General features: G+C 45.5%; 2 protein-coding genes across 6 annotated transcripts; one reads left to right on the top strand and one right to left on the bottom strand.

The window, feature by feature from the left end:
• Window positions 1-8: 8 nt before the first annotated feature.
• Nit1 (nitrilase 1) lies at window positions 9-3421 on the top strand. 2 transcript variants are annotated; one of them, XM_055613242.1, is made up of 7 exons: window positions 9-125; window positions 655-750; window positions 1126-1383; window positions 1490-1593; window positions 1809-1942; window positions 2076-2201; window positions 2866-3421. In XM_055613242.1, exons 3-7 carry the CDS (start codon window positions 1136-1138, stop codon window positions 3130-3132), a joined length of 879 nt encoding a protein of 292 aa, XP_055469217.1. In that variant the 5' UTR covers window positions 9-125; window positions 655-750; window positions 1126-1135; the 3' UTR covers window positions 3133-3421. The 2 variants fall into 2 exon arrangements, with proteins under 2 accessions (XP_055469217.1, XP_055469216.1); XM_055613241.1 differs by having other exon boundaries at window positions 22-93.
• Dedd (death effector domain containing) lies at window positions 3325-16338 on the bottom strand. 4 transcript variants are annotated; one of them, XM_055613246.1, is made up of 6 exons: window positions 16218-16338; window positions 14445-14477; window positions 7002-7390; window positions 6711-6818; window positions 5320-5427; window positions 3325-4825 (listed from the first exon to the last, which is right to left on the bottom strand). In XM_055613246.1, exons 3-6 carry the CDS (start codon window positions 7324-7326, stop codon window positions 4449-4451), a joined length of 918 nt encoding a protein of 305 aa, XP_055469221.1. In that variant the 5' UTR covers window positions 7327-7390; window positions 14445-14477; window positions 16218-16338; the 3' UTR covers window positions 3325-4448. The 4 variants fall into 4 exon arrangements, with proteins under 4 accessions (XP_055469221.1, XP_055469218.1, XP_055469220.1 ...); XM_055613243.1 differs by having other exon boundaries at window positions 5320-5466; window positions 16218-16337; XM_055613245.1 differs by lacking the exon at window positions 16218-16338 and adding an exon at window positions 16058-16095 and having other exon boundaries at window positions 5320-5466.
• Window positions 16339-19964: the final 3626 nt, after the last annotated feature.

Here is a 19964-nt window from a genome sequence, read left to right as displayed (position 1 = left end):
GGTCTGGTGATTACCGCCCACTTGCCCCTGCGCTTCTGGCTCCAGGCAGCTCTTCAGACTCGACCCTGCGAATGGTTTTGGCTTTATCTTCATGTAGGACCTACTCCCCAGACCTGCCCGCTGCGGTGAATTCCACCTGCCATGCTTTAATTTGTGCAACAGAGATTCTTCCCCCAGGGAGAGGCGAGGAAGGACGCGATAATCAGAGGGCGGGGGCTCGGGGTGGGCTCTGGTGCTGTGCCCCTCACCCACCACGAGTTGGTGGAGATCTAGGGAGGGTGAATTTTCCTTCTGAGATTCTGGTGTAAGGGGAAATATATGTGTTGAGTCTATAAAGCTGTGCAGGCGGCACAGCCGAGAAGAGAGAATTGGGGAAACGAGGAAGGTTCCATGAGATGACTTGAACAGCGGAAGTCAAGGAAAAGGGCTTCAGTTTTAATGTGAGGTCACTGGAAGTTGAGGTATTAAGGCACCGATCATAGTCTCCTCTCCCATTTTCCCATTTTATGATCTCTTTCCATAGCTACTACTAGTAAAAGGTCTTTTTGAAGCCTTAGGGGAGGGGATTACTGGCCAGACCAGGAAATGGCAGAGAATTCTAGATACTTAATGCTTGAAGGAGGGTTAGGTGTCCTGATTTCTCACCTTCTTCAGGCTGGGCTTCATCACCAGGCCTCCTCTCCAACTCCTGTCCCTTTTGTGTACCGGACACCGATTACCTCGAACCTCAGTACTTTGTACTCAGCCCAGGTAACATGCTTTGTTATGTTCTTTGCTTGGCACATATCTGCTCAGTCCGAGTTTATTAACTGCATAGTGGGAGACAAAGGGTGTCTGCACCACCAAACATTTAATGAACACCAGTAACTCTAGGTTTATTATGCTCTGTAAGAACGGAAACAAGTCGCTAGGGATCGTGGGACACACCTGCAATCCCAGCACCTCGAAAACAGGCAGGAGGAGCAATCAGAAGTTGAAGGTCAACCTCAGCTACAAAATAAGGCCTGCCTGGACTACAAAAGACCTTGTTTCAGAAAAGAAAGTCTGGGTTTCTGGCCCCACCCCTACTTGCGCCTCTGAGTTTCTCCATGCTAGTAAATCTGAGACTGCCCGTGCCATTCACAGGCCCAGAGCCATGGCGGTGTCCTCACCAACTTCCTGGGAGCTGCCCCTGGTGGCTGTGTGCCAGGTAACATCAACACCAAACAAGCAAGAGAACTTTAAAACATGTGCTGAGCTGGTTCAAGAGGCTGCCAGACAGGGTGCTTGCCTGGCTTTTCTGCCTGAGGCATTTGACTTTATTGCACGAAATCCTGCCGAGACACTACACTTGTCAGAACCACTGGACGGGGACCTTTTGGGACGATATAGCCAGCTTGCCAGGTACAAGGGTGGAAGGGTGATAGAATCCCCTCTGGGCAGTGGTCCTGGATTGGCACATGGAGGGGCTAGGGCACTGGGTGGAGCTGTCAGTGTTCCCTCTTCCCAGGGAATGTGAAATCTGGCTGTCCTTGGGTGGTTTCCACGAGCGTGGCCAAGACTGGGAGCAGACTCAGAAAATTTACAATTGTCATGTGCTTCTGGACAGCAAAGGTGAGGCTTCTTACCCCTTGAGCTTGCCTCTTCCCAGGCTCTTCTGCCTTCAACTCAGTCCCTTCAAGCATCATTCTCTCAACTGCAGGATGTTAGGGGTTTTGTGTTTCTGTTCTTAGCCTATGAGTTTTCTTTGGGAGAAGAGACGAGCTGGGCTTTCAGAGTGCCTGTACAGAGATTTTGTGTTCCCCCCCCCCCCTTATCTCTTACTCTAGGATCAATAGTGGCCAGTTACAGGAAGACACATCTGTGCGATGTAGAGATCCCAGGTCAGGGGCCCATGAGAGAAAGCAATGCTACCATGCCTGGAAACGTTCTTGAGCCACCAGTCAGCACACCAGCAGGCAAGGTGGGAGTTTGAAAAGGAAATAGGAATACATTGAAAAGGTGGTATCACCCCCTCCTTTGGCCTAGGATAATGAAGGTACTAGATGTTATGACGAATGGGACAGGGAAGATGAGTGGGTTGTTTCTCATTCCAGATTGGTCTAGCAATCTGTTATGACATGCGTTTCCCTGAACTTTCTCTGAAATTGGCTCAAGCTGGGGCAGAGATACTGACTTATCCTTCAGCCTTCGGATCTGTGACAGGCCCAGCCCACTGGGAGGTAAGAGAATACTTCTTCATGACATATAGGCCTCCCTTTAGATTTCCCAGCAGTGAGAGTAGGGTGGCACAAATTTAAACTCCAAGCACTCCAGAGGATGGCCACAGGTTCAAGGCCAGCATGTTCTACATAGTGATAACTTGACTAAGAAAAAAAAAAAAAAAGAAACCGGGCAGCAGTGGCGCATGCCTTTAATCCCAGCACTCAGAAAGCAGAGGCAGATGAATCTCTGAGTTTTGAGGCCAACCTGGTCTATAGAGTGGGTTCCAGGACAGCCAGAGTACAGAGGGTATCCTGTCTCAACAAAACAAAAAGCAAGCAAAAAACAAACATGCCTTTAGCCCAGCATTTGTGAGGCAGAGGCAGGCAGATCTGTATGTATTCCAGACCAGCCAGGGTTACACAGTAAAACCTTATCTCAAAAAACAAAAAAACCCCCACAAAATCCAAAACAACCAAACCTTACTCTCCTTCCCTGTTTTTTCACTTGAAGGATTTTCTTCCCTTTCCACCTGGTGGGGAAATTTACTCCATAGATAAATGAGTCACGTTAGAGAGTTAATGTAGTCACTAATTCTAGTCGGTCCATTTTGTCAATGAGATCGGCCTTTAGTGCCCATTTCTTGTCACTTGCCTATTAACTGCCGTATGTACTCGTCCTCAGGTGCTGTTGCGGGCCCGTGCCATTGAATCTCAGTGCTATGTGATAGCAGCAGCACAGTGTGGACGGCACCACGAGACAAGAGCAAGTTATGGCCACAGCATGGTGGTAGACCCCTGGGGTACAGTGGTGGCCTGCTGCTCTGAGGGACCAGGCCTCTGCCTTGCCCGAATTGATCTCAACTTTCTGCAACAGATGCGCAAAAACCTGCCTGTGTTCCAGCATCGCAGACCTGACCTCTATGGCAATCTGGGTCAGCCACTGTCTTAAGGCTTTTAACTTCTGTTGGTTGAAACACACAAAGACATGCCAACTGTGAGGTGATACTACTGTGACTTGTAGGCAGGCCCCAAGCACAGTTCCCTTCTCTTGCAGAACCGTAAACTCTCTTAATGGTAACAGGCTCAAGTTCATGGAAAAGAAGAGACTTTGACCTGACCTCAAATTTCAGTTTCAGAAAAGTGAAATTTTATATAGTCACTGTTTATTTCATGAAAACTGAAGTTACGCTGAGGGCTGAGCAGCACTGCATTGAAAAAAATATAATCATCATAATGTCTGTCTGGACATCTCCTTTAGGGGCTGGAAGGGGAGTGGTGTGGTACCTGCTTGGCTGGGCTCCACTTGTAAGCCTCCTGGCTTAAACACGCCACCCTACCTAAGAGTGCAATGCCCAGTGTGCACACCAACCTGGCTCTCCAAAGCATGGGAATAGGAGGAAAGGCAGGAGGAGGAGTTGATGCTGACTACTTCACTTTCTCTCAAGCAAGAAGGAAGCAAGAGGAAAGGGATTTGGGGTAGATAAGGGTGAACTTGTTAGTTTCAATGGAAAATGGAAGGGAAACGTACCCACCCCCTTCTCCTTTCCAGAGAGTGTATACTTCAGCCAGCAGGCTCACTCCACCCATTCCGGGTGTTGGTGTTCACACACACCACAGTTGGGAAGGTAACCAGGCTGGCCCAATCCTCTGTAACTGTTGAAGAGGATCTGACAAGGTGGAAAAGGAGGGGGCCACACCAGTCTCAAGCTGTCATGAAGGAAAGGCAGAAAGAAGCAGCACCAGAGGCCAGGAGACAGTGGAAAGGGCCACAGCTTCTTTGTTTTTAAAAAATTCTATAATTTGGAAGAAGGTGGTAATTAATTTCCAAAATACACTTCAGAGTCCCACCTTCCACATAGCTCCTTTCCTCACAGCCCTTTGGTTTTCAGACAAAATTTAAGAGCCCTCATAAAGCCGTAAGCATTGATTACCCCTCACTGCACCTGAAAGCAACGCTCAGCCCCTTACAAAGGCTATGTTCCATAGACTCCGTCCCTATACACTTGTCTTACGGCTCAGTGCTAAGGTGGCTGTAGAGACACACATTAGGGGGTAATGGCAACAGGAAACAGAGGGGACGCCCAGGCACATGGGTGCAGGGAGGGGTAGGGAACACCACTTCCACTCTCCTGTCTTTTCCTTTAAAAAAAAAAAAAGGGGGGGGGTGGTGTGATTGGTTGGAAGGGCAGAGAACAAACCCCAGAACAGAATGTCAGCTCCAGAGGTGACAGCAAACAGTCCCCAGAAAGATGAGAAGGGGAAAGGTCAGGGTAATGCTTGCAGCATCAAGTTCCTCAGGAGTTTCTGTCGACCCAGCTCATAGTCCTCCTCATCCACATTCACCAACAGCTTGATGGCTTCATGGCCCACAGCTTGCTTGAGAGAGTCTGTGATGAAGACGCCTTTCAGTGCCTCTAATAATGAGCCATTGATGTAGTCGCGCCAGAATGCGTCGAGGTAGGTGAGCTCAGAGAACTTGATGTCACAGATGATGGAGCCCAGGTCCCGGGACTTGAGGATAGTGTTGGCCTGGTTAAAGCGCTCAAACTGGCGCTCAAGTGGGTCCTGCTTATTGGAGAAGACATTGCCTTGCAGAGCAGTCTCATGCTGGCAGTACTCCGCCCGAACTCGCAGCCTGATGTCTGGGGAAGATTCAGGAAGAATGGCTTACAGTAAGAATTGTGTTTACAGTCAACGCTAGAAAAGCAAGCACAGCAGAGCAGAAGCCCTCTTTCCCAGCTTCTACATCTCCCCAAGAACTACTTCCCCATGTCCATGCAGTCCTTGCCTCAAGGCCAGAGCTTCCCTGCAGTCAGTATGTTCAGGTGACTCACAAACACCACCTTGCTTAGAAGAGCTGCTTTATTAAATACCTGCAGAATTTATTTTAATTTTTGTCTTGACTTGGTTCATCCTATAATGATGTCATACTGGCATTCCTTTGACTTAATAAAACTAAAAAGGATTGTAATATACCGTTGCCAAAAACATACTAGTTCTCACGAGAACTAAATCCAACCTGAAAACAGCAAAGATTGCCTTTAACTGAACAACAGATTGTCCATTATCTCAGATCCCAGGAGCTCACGGTATTTTCCCTTAAGTCTGTATCTCTAAAATCCTTGAATTTCCTTACCACATGTCTGCTTTTCCTTGGGATCTGGTGTCACTGACTTCCGGCGTTTTCGCTGGCTCCCAAGTGTGGCTCTCCCTCGGGCTGGCCGCTTACTGCACATCTGGGAACCTGAAGTGGGGCAGCACACCACAGGATAGTGGGGAGGCACTGACCAGAAAGTAAATTGAAAGATAAGGTTTTAAAAGCAGAACTTCAAATACTCAACTTGAAATATGCAAAGGAATCATTCAGACCTGATAATAAAAGCAGTATTGGTGATAACCTAAAGGCTGAGGTGTAGAGGTCAGTGATCAGATGTCTACCAACCTTTCACAAAGATCTGGGTTCATTTTCAACAGTGGTAGGAGAGGGGACTTGCACTAAGTATGGCGGGAGAAATATATCCTAAGCACGTAAGAGGGAAGGAAGGAAGCTGGGCAGTGGTGGCCCATACTTGGGAGACAGAGGCAGGTGCATTTCTGCATACAAGGCTAGACTGGTCTACAGGGTGAGTTCCAGGACAGCCAGGTTTACACAAAGAAAACCTGTCTCAAAAACAAAAAAAGAAAGAAAAGAAAAGGAAGGAAGATGAAGTCCAAGGCCAGCCTGGACTACACAGAGTTCTACATCTACCTGAGCTAGATAGGAAGTCTCAAAAAAATAAAAAGTTGGGGCTAGAAAGATAAATGGCTCAGTGGTTAAGAGCACTTGTCACTCTTACAGAGAGCCCAGGTTCAGTTTCCATGACCTACATGGTGGCTCACAATTGCCTATAACTCCAGTATGAGGGGATCTGATGTCCTCTTCTGATCTCTACACCAGGAAGCAGGCACACATGTGGGACACATACAGATATGCAGGCAAATATATACTCAACATGCATGCAGACAATACACTTGTACACGTAAGTTGATTTTTTAAAAAAGCAACCTAAAAGGATCTGCTGTGAGAGCAAACACTAGACCCAAACAAAGCATACTTCGATCTCTGTGTGTGCATGTTCACATAGATGTGTTCATGTGCGCGTGCTTGCATGTGAAGATCAACATTCGGTGTCTTCCTCAATCTTTTCCCAATCATTTCTTAAACAAGGTCTATCACTGAACCTTAAGTTCACTAACATGCCAAGGCTGGCTGGCTATATCAGCCACAGGGATCCACCTGTCTCTACTCCAACACCGAGAATACAGCCACCTTTACTCCCTAGCTTTTTTCATGTCAGTACTGGGGACCTGAACTCAGATCTTCACTCCTGTGCAGCACTTTATCAAGTGAGCCATCTCCCCGGCTTCCGGTGTTTTAATGGGGCAGATGCAAAGGGACTGCACCCTTTCACAGATGTTGGCCCAGCATAGGATCTGATGGGATTTATGTTCTCTTGCTCATGAAAATTTTGAGTAATATCTTCTCACCTGTTTTAGAGGACTGGGGAGGCCTCGGTTCTGGATCACTGAGGGCTCTGGGGGTCACATAGCGAATTGATGTTTCCTCCAGATACTTGTCTACAAGATCAGGGCACACTGCAGGAGGAGAAGGAGTCACTCAAGGGAAATACACATCTGTCTCCTAACAACAGGTCTCACAGGTTATTCTAGGTACTCCCCAGGTCAAGACCACCTCCCTGCTAGACTCCTGTGCTACTCACTCCGGCCTCCCACAAGTATTCTCTTACTCAAGTGCTCCCAGACCCCATTCGCCCTCACCAGCCCGTCTCTTCTTGAGAGTGACATAGGGCAGCAAGTCGTGGCGAGTAATGATGCGCAGCAGCTGCAGCACCTGGCGAAAGTTAGTCTCATCACAGCGGCCCTGGCGCTCCAGCGCCAACAAGAAGTCACGTCCATTTCGGATGAGTCCACGTTCATGGTCATCAATAACATCAACAAAAAGGAAGGAAAGCACACGGACATCTCTGTGCGTCAGGTGGGTGCCCACGATGTCAAACATGCGGTGGAGGCTGTAGAGCCCATGTTCTCGCTCACCATGCTCTTCAGGCCACACCTGGCTTGCCCGCCGCTTTCGGCCTGCCATGCTAGAGGCTCAGGGAGAGAGTGCTTTCCAGAATCTCTGCTCAGCAGCTGCAATCTCCAGCGTCCTGTAAGACAGGACAAGAATGTGTGAGCCACGCACTGGTAGTAATTAATTTATCTGCATTGTCTTAATATGCTACTAATGCAGCACACTGCTTAGTATGATTATTAACTATTATAAAGTATGTATTTAAAAAAATAAACATATGCTGGGCATACATGCCTCTCATCTCAGCACTTAGGAAGCAGAAACAAGTAGATCACAGAGTTCCAAGTCAGGGATACATAAAGACCTTGTCTCGAAAAAACAAACCGAAACAAGCAAAAAGTCCTAAAGCTCTTCATAGTCAACAGATGATGCTCTAAGTTCAGAACCTACAGATGGGGTATAGTCGATTCCTGGAATAAGAATGTTTTTGTGATTTTAGTACTGCATAGTTCACAAGTTTCCACTGTAGCTATGCATGAGAGTACACACTTGTAATTACAGCACTCAGGATCCAGAGGCAGGAGGATTACCCAAAGTCTGAAGTCATTTTGGTCTAGAGAGCAATCTGTGGTCCAGCCAGGGATAGATAAGTAGATCCTATCTCAAAAACTCAAACAAGCCAGTATGGTAAAGCACGCTATAATCCTAGCATTTGAGAGGTGGTGACAAGAAGATCAGGAGTTCAAGGCCATCATCAGCTATAGATCAAGACCAGCCTGGGCTACATGAAACTGTCTCAATTTTTGTTTTGTTATTTTATGTTATCCAGATTGTTCCTCTTGCCCAAAAATCACTGCTTTTAGTCCCTTGAAACACTGATTTGCTGGGCATGGAGGTGCAAGCCTGTAACTAGCACTGAGGGCACTAAGGCGGGAGGATCTGATTCCAGGCCAACCTGATCTATATAGTGAATCTCTCTTAAGAAACAAGAGCCAGCCAGGTGGCACACACCTGTAATCCCAGCACTCAGGGAGACAGAGGCAGGCAGATCTCTGTGAGTTCAAGGCCAGCCTGGTCTGCAAAGCCAGTCTAGGACAGCCAGGGCTACACATAGAAACCCTGTTTTGAAAATAAACAACAACAACAACAAAAAAAACCTTTTTAGCCAGGTGGTGGTGGCACATGCCTTTAATCCCAGCACTTGGAAGGCAGAGGCTGGTGGATCTCCATGAGTTTGAGGCCAGCCTGGTCTACCAGAGCAAGTTCCAGGAAAGCCAGATCTATACAAAGAAACCCTGTCTCAAGGAAAAAGAAAAACTTTTTTTTCTTTCCTAAGCATTTCATTTACTTGTTTTATTTTTATTTTATTTATTTATTTTGTTTGTTTTTTGAGTCAGGGTTTCTAACTGTGTAGCCTTGGCTGTCCTGCACTCACTTGTAAACCAGGGTACCCTTGAACTCACAGTGATCCCCCTGCCTCTGCCTTCTGAGTACTGGGATTAAAGGTGTGCACCACCATATGCCCGGCTCTTATTTTATTTTTTGAGACATAGTCTCACTATGTAAATCTGGATGTCCTGGAACTATGTCCAAGTTGGCCTCAAATTCACAGAGATCTGCCTGCTTCTGCCTCCTGAGTGCTGGGACTAAGGCATGTGCTACCACCTTCTGGCCTCATTTCTTAAATACAGGCAAAATTGCAAAGTAGAGAATTCAATCTTTTGAGAGATAAACTGAATCAGATGAACAGTTTTAAGTCACTAACTAAACTAGTTTATATTCTGTTTCATTACAAACTTTAGCTTTGTGACTTCAAGCATGCCTCTTAACTTCAAAGTCTCAACGGCAAAAGTGATTTCGGTGACACGTGCCATAATCCTAGCACTCTGGGAGGCCTCATGAGACAGGACTGGGAATCTGAGTCTAGTCTGAGCCACAGGGTCTCAAAATTGGAACAATACAAAAACAAACAAAACATCTGACACTTCCTTACAGATGGCGCATACCAACCCCCCCCCCCCGCCAAGGACCAATCACAGCCCTGTAAGATTCACACACTGACCCTGTGTAATATCATCAACCAGTCATCTAGTCTTAACAGTTTTTACTTCCACTTTATAGTCATCCATACTTACTATCTTGCAAGACAGTACTGTATCTGAGTACTGACCACATCCTCCAGTCTTGCAGCCCTTGGCTGTCCTAGACTCTGTCTCTGCTTCCAGCCAGAGTAATGGGATTAAAGGTGTGAGCCACCATGTTTGGCCAAACAGTCAGTTAATTCCTACTGTACAATGCAAAAATACTTAAATGTGCCCTTCCTTTCCCTTCTGCTGCCATTGCCATGGTTCCCATTCTAACCATTGTCTCAACTGTACTACTGCAACTGGCTCTATATTTAAAAAATTTTATTATTTACTTTGTGAGTGGGCATAAGTGCCACAGTGCACATACAGAGATTGGAAGATACCTTTCAGGGGTCGGTTCTCCTCCCACCAGGTGGGGAAAGGGATGGAAGTCAGGCTGTCAGGCTTAAGCCTGCCGAGCCATTTCACCAGGCTCTGCAACTGACTCTTCTCCAAAATTTCTCTTTTTTTTTTTTTTTTGACACCAGCTCTCAAGGTATAGACCAGACTGACCTGGAACGTTCTATATAACCTAAGTAAGCAATGACCTTTCAGTCATCCTACCTGAGACTCCTAAATGCTAAGATTACAGGCATGTACTGCCAATATGCCTGTAAAACATGGTGGTTTTCTGAGACAGGGTCTCTCAACATCTCTCTGGCTGTCCTGGAACTCTTTGAAAACCAGGCTGGCTCCCAACTAACAATGATCTGCTTGCCTCTATATCTTGAGTGCTGGGATTAAAGGTGTGTGCCATCAGACTTAGCCTTTCACTGTTGGTCTTAACCTACAGAAATCCATCTTCCACATCTAAAATAAACTGAGCTGTGGATATAAGGGAGGAGAAATCCCAATCTTCACCTATAAGACTTCAAATTACTTGGTCTTCCAGAACAAGACCTACATAACCACCTCATCTACCACACAGCCTAGCTTTTATCAACTATTAGTTCTCCAATATTATCATGTGTATAGTTTATATATGTTATGTAACTTATTCATTCCTCTATTCTTTTCTTCAGGCTATTCCCTTCACCGAACTCCCTTTCTCATCTATTTCATATAAACCCCTCATTTTCACATGGATAACTCCTAAGAGTCAACTTGCACCAGGCGGTGGTGGTGCACACCTTTAATCCCAGTTCTGTGAGGTCAAGGCAGGTCTAGTCTACAGAGAGTTTCAGGATGCCAGGACTACACAAAGATACCCTGTCTAGAAAAACAAAAACAAAACAAAAAGACAATTCAGCTGGTCTGGGTGGCTTCATACATTTTATCCCCCTTTTATCCCAGCAAAGTAAAGGCAAAGGGAAGCAGATGTCGATGAATCTGAGGCCAGCTACTGAGACCTTTTTTTTGCTTTACAAAAAAAGCAAAACAAAACAAACAAAATCAAGTCAACTCAGACGCTATTTTTACATCCCCAAGGCTGACTTAAGTGGTCCTTTTCTGTGCTCTTATGGAACACTGAATATTTCCTTTATATCGTGTACTGAAATTATTTAGATCCTGCACAATTCATGGAGTGGGGCTAAATCAAAATCACTTTATATTCCTAATTCCTAGTAGTAGACAGCTATAGGAGCAGCCAACCTGTTGTTGAGAAATGAACTTCATTTCTGAGTGGTGAATACAAGCAATGCCAGTTAAAAACCAAACCTATCGAAGTCCAAGAGTGGACCCCACCAAAAAGACACATGTAAACCAGGCATGGTACTGCAATGTGCACGCCTGTAATCTGGAATTAGGTAAACTGAGGCACACAACAAATTCAAGGCCAGTCTCAGTTATACAGTGAAACCTGTCTTAGAATGGGGCAAGTGAGGAGTGCACACAAGAACACATTCAGTATTCAGTGGGCATGCACATATTCTGGCTAGCCGTACGTACCTTAGAAAACTAACCACACCAAACCACTTGATCCAACAAGATGATGTTTTGACCATATGGTGATACTGGCTAAGCTACAAGACAGCAAATGAAAAGCTTTGGATAGAACTCAGTGGTGGAGGGGTGCTCAGCACACAGGGGGCCGGGGGTTCCATTTCTAGCACCAGAAAGAACTGAACAGAACGGTAAACTACTTCAGAAGAACCATGACAACTTAGCTGAAAAGCAACAGAACCTGGTCCTTTCTTCCTCAGTGAGCCAAAAAGCAAAGTGCCAAGAGACTCTTTAATCCTCCTCTGGGGAGAGGGAAAAGAATCCCAGGTAAAAAATAAATATAACCCATATGTAGTTTTGAAAGCTCGGGTATCCCACTAAAAAGTATGGGCAAACAGCTGAGAAAATTATCATTCAACTACAGAGACTGCATTTCATTGGGTCTTCCTCTCATTTCACCTGCTGCCAGTCAGTACAAATGGGGTAGTCAACTAAGCAGTAGAAAACTGAGCTTCCTTAGAACCCTGCAACCTTTCCATGGTCCCTATCCCACCTGTTCCCTTTGGCCAGCTGCTGATTATAAGGATCCCAGGGAAAACAGATGGGCAGGTGTCACATCCAACCAATCAGAAGAGCAGGTCATTGCCTGGTTTCCCTAATTCAAAGTGTCCTTAAACCCCAAGCAATTAAGAAAAACCACCCCCTATGTACTCTGTCCCTAGAAAATGAAGCAAAATAAAGAAAAACACTACAGTCCTAATTATATAACCAATGTAACTCAACAATAGGTCTCAATTCTCTGATAATTAACTCCTTTCCCTTGACAGGGAGGGAAAGAGTCACCTTTAAATCCTAGATCCCAAGCTAAATCATCCAAGGCACTAGGAATCATCAGAGCTTCTAGGTCAGTGGTTTCCAACCAGGAGCAATTTGTCCTGCCAGGAGACATTTGGCAATGACTGGAGACAGTTTTGATTGGCAGGCTTTGTGGAGAGGTAGTTACACTACCAGCACAGAATACGGCCAGGGTACTGTTAACACATCCTATAAAGCACAGGACAATTACTAACAATAAAAATGTATCTGGATGAAAATGTCTACAGTACTAAGGTTGAGAAATCCTATTTTAAGCGAAACATGATGAAGGGTCAAAAGGATATACATACATTTTCTTTATTAGAACTACAGACGGAAGCTGTTAGGTTTCTTCAACCCAAAACAATATAATCATATTCCAAAAGAAAAGGAAGGCCGGTCAGACAGAGACTCGTTTTACTCGGATATCCAACCAGCACAAAGAAGCTTCATCTCACTCCAGCAATGCCTTCTCCATATCCTGCTGTTGCCACTCAGGTAAATAGCAGGTGGCAGACATACTCCCTTCTGGTCCATCCCAGGAGGTCTACTCTGACCTAGTTCAATCTGGAGTTTTGTGGGAATGAGAAAAATGCCATCCTCTTCAAGATAAACATAAGACTGGATAGCAGGCCCTTCCCTGTTAGTTCACTAATCAGACTTACACCATTCAATGAAGCAAAACAGAGAAGCAAGCATTTCCTAAGGCCTGTCTCCCGAATAATGTCAAGGGGCTGACATGCAGGCTGGTAAGCAGCTCTCCCCACTTAATTATCATCCAGGATTGTCAGTTAGTTCAGCAACCCAGCCAGGGTGTCTAAGAATCTAACTTCAGGATGAAAAGAATGTCACCAACTTCCTCTTAAACCAAACTATACTCAGCTTTCAGTGGCAAGGGAGCTCAGCCTAGACACAGAGCTCCTAGATGAAAGATACCACGGTGACGAGAACACACTCCTCCAAACAGAAGATTAAAAAGAGCTCATGTGTTGGTATCTCAACTACTGCTAAATACCAAGAGGCAAAAAACAGCAGTAAGCAGGAAAGGGTGGCACACACATTAATACCAGCACCTGGAAGGCAGAGGCAGGTGGATCTCTGAATTCAAAGCTAGCCTGGTCTACATAAAAACAAAACCCAACTACTATAAACAAGTGCACTGATACAATGAATGACCTTGTTATATTTCAAATACTAACACATACTTTTCTTTTGTACAAAGGATCAAACATAGAGGCCTGGGGTTAAGTGGGTAAGTGCTCTTCCACTAAGCTACATCCCTAGCACAGAATAACTCTAGATTCTGATAAATCTCCTGGAGTTCTAGTTTGTTTTCCTTTAGCGAGGTCAGAAGTAACCAGAAGCCAATAAGAGTCTCCATGTACCTAGAGAGTTTCTTCCTGATAGGTTATTCTCTACTGGGTTTCCATGCCCAAGCAGTCTAGACTCTCCCATCCAGAAATGACAACTCTTTTTTAAATTTTATTTTTAAAGTATTTTGACTTACCAGAAGCAGAAAATGGTAGTCTAGATTCTTCCTAACATCTATATTTTCACAGGAGAAAAAGAAATACTTGACTCTCTCAGAAGCCCTTAGAAAAAAGTCATGTGAAAGAACTTAAAAAAACAAACAAACAAAAAAAGGTGACCACATCCAGATGATCCCCACACTTGGGAGGCAGAGGCAGATGGATCCATGAGTTTGAGATGGACCTGGTCTACATAGCAAAATATAGGCCAGCCAAGACACATAGTGAGAACCTTTCTTTTAAAAAGGTGACAACTCGAACCTTGAAATGAAAACTACATGGAAAATCTTGAAGACAGCTAAGAGTACATGAAGCGGTCGCTTTCTTGCTGGTGGGACTAGAAAAATGTAACCAAATATATCTGGAGGGCAGAATTACACAGTATGTTTTCAAAAAAATCCCAAGAACTCTGAACAGCTGGAAGAGACAGTAAAACGGGAGAAGAACTCTCTCACTGAAGTACCTCAGCCATCCTCCAAGAGAAATACTCTATAGATAATGCACAAGAGCACAGCTTTCCATATGTTAAACATGTTTCACTCAGAGCTGATCAGAAGGCTAGACAATAGCAAACCAAAGCTAGTACCTTGTCCCAAGACACTTAATATCCCCTTTTCCCTCCTCCTATCTTTTTTCAGTTACCTGAGGAGTGACTGCAACAAACCTTAATGAACTCAGATGAGTGAAACCCATTTTCCCTAGCATATACCTCATTAATTAGGCTCTACTCCAATGCATTTCATACCACTTCTGTTCCCTTCCATTGTTTAAAAACGATCAAAAGTTCCAGACTTACCTTTGCAAGAAACTTAATTTCCCAGGTCTCTTCCTAGCACAAGTTTCAAAGCCAGCAGAAAAACAAAAACAAATAAGGAGGGAAAGAGTAAAATGTCAAGCTTTATTTTGAAACTTCAAAGGTTCACAGTTAGTCAGTGTCCATGGGGGGGAAAAAAAGTAATTGAGGCCTAAAGTCATTTCATTGGACAAACTAATCCAAGCTAAAGAGGACTCAAACATAACAAACTCCCCAAGGTCCCTCTCTGATTGTCAATTCACAATACAGCATCAACCCCAAGAATTTCCAGCCTCAAAGACTCCTTCCTAGTAGGAAAGGTCCCAACAGAACAGCTTCTAAGAATAAAGCATTACCCTGATTACCTCGATACCGGCTCACCTTCCTCCTCAATTCCTTATTCCATCTATTTTCTTACAACATAAGTGTTAAGGGGAATCGGAAGGGGAAAAAGTTACAGCCAAAGAAAGCTCTTCCTTCAAATCACTTCACTCATGAGACCAGAATCAAATTCAAACTTCACCTTTTCCTTCAGCCCACAAGAACAAAATAACCACTAAGGCAGCATCCACTCACTTCCACACTTTGGTAAGAAACATTTTTCTAAGCATGCATATTGCCCCCTTCTCCCCTCCAGCACTTGAGGAGCAAAAGAAGGGTCTGTAAAGGAAAGCGGATTTAATTAGCCTGATTACCTAAATGCCAGTCTCTCTTCTATTTCCTCCTCAGGCTTCCAGAGCCCCCACCTTGGGGTATAAGGCTCCAGTAATATATTTTTCCCCATCCTTGTAATGCTAATTGAAAAAACAAAAAACAAAAACCCTAGAAAATTGCTTTACTCACGTCCCTATTTGTAACCAGGAAAAACAAGGAAGCAGTAAGCAAGAGAGTGTTTTGGAAAGCAGATCCGGTTGAACCCTCATTCAACCCCAATTCTCCAAACCCACATGACCATTCCTTTCTGCCCTTCCCACCCTATTAAAAGCTAAGCGCCTGGCAATTAAAATTGGCTGCAACTGATACTGCTTAACTCTGCTGCCTTTCCACAGAGGAAAGGGGAACCCCCAAACCCTCTCTTACCCGTGCTGCTCCACTGCCCCCTATCCCCTTCCTTCCAAACTTTCCTCCCGGTCTCTCACTTTCTACGTTACCTCGTCACGTCTACACTCCCTCCATTCCCCAAGCCCTCCTTCTCTCCTTTTCCACCCAAATTCTGCCCTAGGCCCTTCCGCGTTCAATTTGAAGACTTTCAAAACCTCCCTTCACAGAAAACGTCTTAAAGTCCACCCCCCCCATACACACACACACACACACACACACACACACACACACGTCCTCACAACAGCGCTCACGGGAGTCCAGCCCTCCCTGCAACCACATGCCACAAGCCCCCTGCCCCTTCACGCCCTCCGCCTCTCCCTCCCGCTCCTACCCCTCTCAAGCGCTGGCTCGCAGCCCCACTCCCCACCTCGGCCTCTCTAATGCCCCCGGCCGGGCCCAGCCCGGGCCCTTGTTTACGCCCCTCCCCACGCTCCCACTCCGGCGCCCGGGCCCCTGGCCTCTCCCACAGTTGCCATCTCCCCTGCACGCCCCCCTCGGCCGCTCCCCTCCCCCACCTCGTAGCGTCCCGTCACCTCCCTCTCCGGAGGTTCTCAGGCTGGACGTCGCCACCACCTCCCCCTTCACTTTCCTTCCCCAAGCCCTTCGCGGCCCCGCCCGGCCCCGCCCCGTCCCACTCGACTCCCCCTCCCCACTCCGGCCGCCCCGCCGCCTCACTCTCGGCTCAGGTTCGGCGCCGCCATGTTGGATCCATCCGCGCTGCTCTCCGGAGCCTGTCTCGCGGCGCCGCATCCGGGCTCCAGCCGCCACCGCCTCCGCCGCCGCCGCCGCCGCCGCGGGCGTGGGGGAGGGGAGGGCCGGGCGGGGGTGGCTGCATCCTGCACAGCGCCTCCCGGAACCTGGCCGGTTCGAGTCGGCTTCGAGACCATAACGAGGCATGAGCCGAGTAGCCATACTAGGTGAGGGCAGCCTGGCAGCGGCATTGAGCAGGGAAGAGTTGGCTTCACGTTGGGAAGAGAGAATGGAGACCGGCAGCCATCTTGCTTGAGGGCAAGCTGGCAACGCGGGGTTTTCTTAACGGCGGCTTCGGGGCGGTTCTAAGAAGCGGAGAGAGTAACGTACGTGAATGTGGAAGCCTTGGTGGCGCCAGAGCTGGCTGGTATCGGACTTCATAGCCCATTGGGAGTTGGGGCTGGCAGCCATGATACGTAAGGGCGGAATAGTACCGGAGTCGGACTGCCTGGTGAACTTAGGTGAAAGTTCAAGATCTGGATTTAACCTTTGCTTTGAACTTCCTGTCACCCAGAGGTTCTGAAACCCGGACCTTTCAGCGCTTCTCAGTCTCTCGGAATTCATCCCTTCAGTACTTTTCTTTTGAGATTCTGGTTCCTGTGAAAGTGTCGCCTAAGCTGCCTCGTGGAGGATTGGTGGGAATTGAGTTGGGGGGTGAGGCGGTCTGGAGCTCACGTATGTTCTGGAGCTGCCAACAGCCTGATGTGACTAAAGAAAAAGGTAATAAAAGCTAGGGAGTCTACAAACTAGGGAGGAACCCGATGACTCAAGATCTCGTAAATTTATTTTATCCTGCGGGCAATGAAGAGGCTTTGAAGGGTCTAAGCAGAGGCGTAAACAATTATATTTGTATTGTAGAAAGATTACAGTTTGCCAGCTCTGGCCATGTTAGTGCTGGCCTGGAGCCTGAGACAGGAGGATTGCTTGAGCCCTGGAGATGGAGACCGATTTGGGCTTAATTTAAGCGAGGAAGACCGCTAGCATGTTAGTTTAGCACAACAGTTAGGCCTGGTGTCCAGTCCCTGGGGAGTGGGACTGGTTAGGGAGAGATCACTGCTTGCTGTGTAAAGGATGGTTTGCAAAAGTAGAAGAAAAAGATTATGAAGCTAAGGAAGAAATAATGGTGATGTATAGTAGGAAGACAGTTGTTGACTAAGGAGATGTCAATGTTCTGACCTGAATAACTGAGTTACATTAGTTTTAAGGGAGATCTGCGGGATATCTTTCAGGCAAGTAAGTATTAAATAATGTGAATTTGAAACCAAGAAAGTTTAAAGTGTACTTCTGTGCATATGGATAGATCTTGGAGCCATTAAAGAGAATAATGTCCTAGAGAGGAGGATGCATTTGAGGGGTGACATGAGGAAACTGAAAAGAGGACAGTGAGAAGGCACCAACAGGAAGAAAGGAAGGCAGACAGGAAAAAAAATTATCAGATCAGGTAAGATGTGGACTAAAATGTGTCGTTTGGATTTTGGAAGAAGAAAGGTCACTAGATAAATTTGGGGAAAAAAAGCTGTTGCATAGATAAATAGGGTAATAACCAGATTGAAATGGAAAGATACAGTCTATAAAAACACTTATTTATTTATTTATTTAGGTCAGGTACGCAAACTCAGGCATGTAGTCCCAGCACTCAGGAAGCGGAAGGTACAATTTTAGGCAAATCTGCACCTATTTAATGAGTAACAGACCAGCCAGAGCTGCATAGCCAGACTCTTGTAAAAAGTCAAATAAAAAAGCCCACTCTTCGGTGTTTGTGGAAAAGGAAGTTATTAGTAGGGTGTTATATGAAGGAGAATTTAAAAAAAAAAAAAGGAATTTTTTCATCAGGTGGTGGTGGTGCACACCTATAAAACCAGCAGTCAGGAGGCAGAAACAGGTGGATCTCTGACTCAAGGACAGCCTGGTCTACAAAGTGAGTTTCTTTATAATTCCTGCTTCACAAATACATCTGTCAGATATTCTGGGCCTGAAGGCTGAAGGTGATGCTCCAGCATTACGCAGAAATTTTGAGTGGCTGTCCAGGCAGCCTGCTGTCTGTCAACTCTGTATTTTGGAAGCTGCTTGCCTGCACTTCCTATATACTAAGGTAATACTGTTTCCTTCTCAAGTCTCTGATGGAGTTGAAGATACAGTCTTACAGTTAAGCTTTAGTTGTTTAGGATTTAAGATGTTTTCAGATGTAGAACATGTTTTTAGGTTGGTAATGCAGATTATGATAAAAAAATAATTTAGGACTGGGAACAGTGTCACACACCTGTAATCCCAGCACTCAGGGAGGCCAAGGTAGATGGATCTCTGAGTTCAAGGCCAGCCTAGTCTACAGAGTGAGTCTATGACAGCCAAGGCTACACAAAGAAACTCTATTTTGAAAAACAACAAAAAAACAACCAAACAAAAAGATTTAGGTACAGAACTCTGAACTCACCAAGTTAGGATAGATAATAAAATACTTTCTCCAAAGTTGCCTGGTAAATATGGGCTCGACATTGTGACTGTAATCTTACTTGATAGTGTTTATAAATTGTTATTGTTTATAGTTTATTATTGTAAGAGAAAAAGCCTTTTCTTGGACCAAAAGTGGGAGATATAGAGGGAATCTCTTGTGCAATGCATGGAAGCATCACCTCTCAATAAAATGCTGAAGCAGGAAAAAAAAGGTGGGACATTTAGCAGGCAGAAGGGATTCTGGGATAGAGTCAGGTGCAGGAGATTCACTTGGGAAGATATGAAAGAGGACAGACACGTGGTACCTGAGCAGAGGTGATCAGCCACATGGTAGAGTGTAGATTAGTATAAATGGGTTATACCAAGTTATGAACTAATCAGAGAAGAGCCTACCTATATGACCTAGGTGTTTGTAAATATTTTGAGTTTCATGAGTCATTATTACAGGAACTTAGGGATGGGAGGAAAACCACCACAACAGTCATGGAAAGAAATACTGAGTTTGAATGTGAAAAGTAAAGTCTGAAGGAAGGAGAAAGGGAAATAAGTAGAAATGTTCTGTAAAAGTACATAATAAAGTGAAGTCTCCAAAAGAAGGAGAGCAAAAGGGAAATAAGTAAAGATGTTCTGTAATTGTGCATAAAAGGTAAAGTCTCTGAAGGAAGGAGAGAGCAATATTAAAAAGAAAATATTTTCCAAGTTAAAAATGGAAAACCCAGCCAGGTGCGGTGGTGCACTCCTGTAATCCCAGCACTTGGGAGGCAGAGGCAGGCAGATTTCTGTGAGTTAAAGGCCAGCCTGGTCTACAAAGCAAGTCCAGGACAGCCAGGGCTACACACAGAAACCCTGTCAAGAAAGAAAGAGAGAGAGAGAGAGATGAAAGAAAGAAAGAAAGAAAGAAAAATTCTATAGCAGAAGGCACTTGGACCCTTTATAGTTTTGTTTTAGTTGTCATGAAGCTAGTTATAATATGTTTAGTAATGATCACAGTGTTCTGTGCCCTCTCTAAGAAAGTTCAGAATAAAGCAGACTTTAGATAAGGAGAGACCTGAGAGTTAGAGTGCTAAATTACAGTCAATAAGAATAGAAGAAGGAAAAAAAGCTCTTCCCAATAGAAAAAAAGAAATTGTTGGCAGCGGAAGCTCAGAGCTCAATGACTGTGAGAGGTTTGTTAGCTCTTTGTGCTAAGGGCCTGCAATGTAGTGCAGCAACACCTAAATT

The sequence above is a fragment of the Psammomys obesus genome, unplaced genomic scaffold (genome assembly GCF_907164565.1).
Source record: "Psammomys obesus unplaced genomic scaffold, mPsaObe1.curated_primary_1811, whole genome shotgun sequence".
Classification (NCBI taxonomy): domain Eukaryota; kingdom Metazoa; phylum Chordata; class Mammalia; order Rodentia; family Muridae; genus Psammomys; species Psammomys obesus.
This window is presented reverse-complemented; position numbering and strand designations above follow the sequence as displayed.

Excerpts from the sequence above, each read along its gene's own strand:
- Nit1 (XM_055613241.1), top strand. Across the intron at positions 1,384-1,489 it reads CGATATAGCCAGCTTGCCAG|GGAATGTGAAATCTGGCTGT; the intron begins GTACAAGGGTGG and ends CCCTCTTCCCAG. Across the intron at positions 1,943-2,075 it reads TCAGCACACCAGCAGGCAAG|ATTGGTCTAGCAATCTGTTA; the intron begins GTGGGAGTTTGA and ends TTCTCATTCCAG.
- Dedd (XM_055613243.1), bottom strand. The coding sequence starts at position 7,326 with ATGGCAGGCCGAAAGCGGCGGGCAAGCCAGGTGTGGCCTGAAGAGCAT. Across the intron at positions 5,467-6,710 it reads TCCCCAGTCCTCTAAAACAG|TGCCTCCCCACTATCCTGTG; the intron begins GTGAGAAGATAT and ends CTTTCTGGTCAG. Across the intron at positions 4,826-5,319 it reads CAAGGAAAAGCAGACATGTG|ACATCAGGCTGCGAGTTCGG; the intron begins GTAAGGAAATTC and ends AATCTTCCCCAG.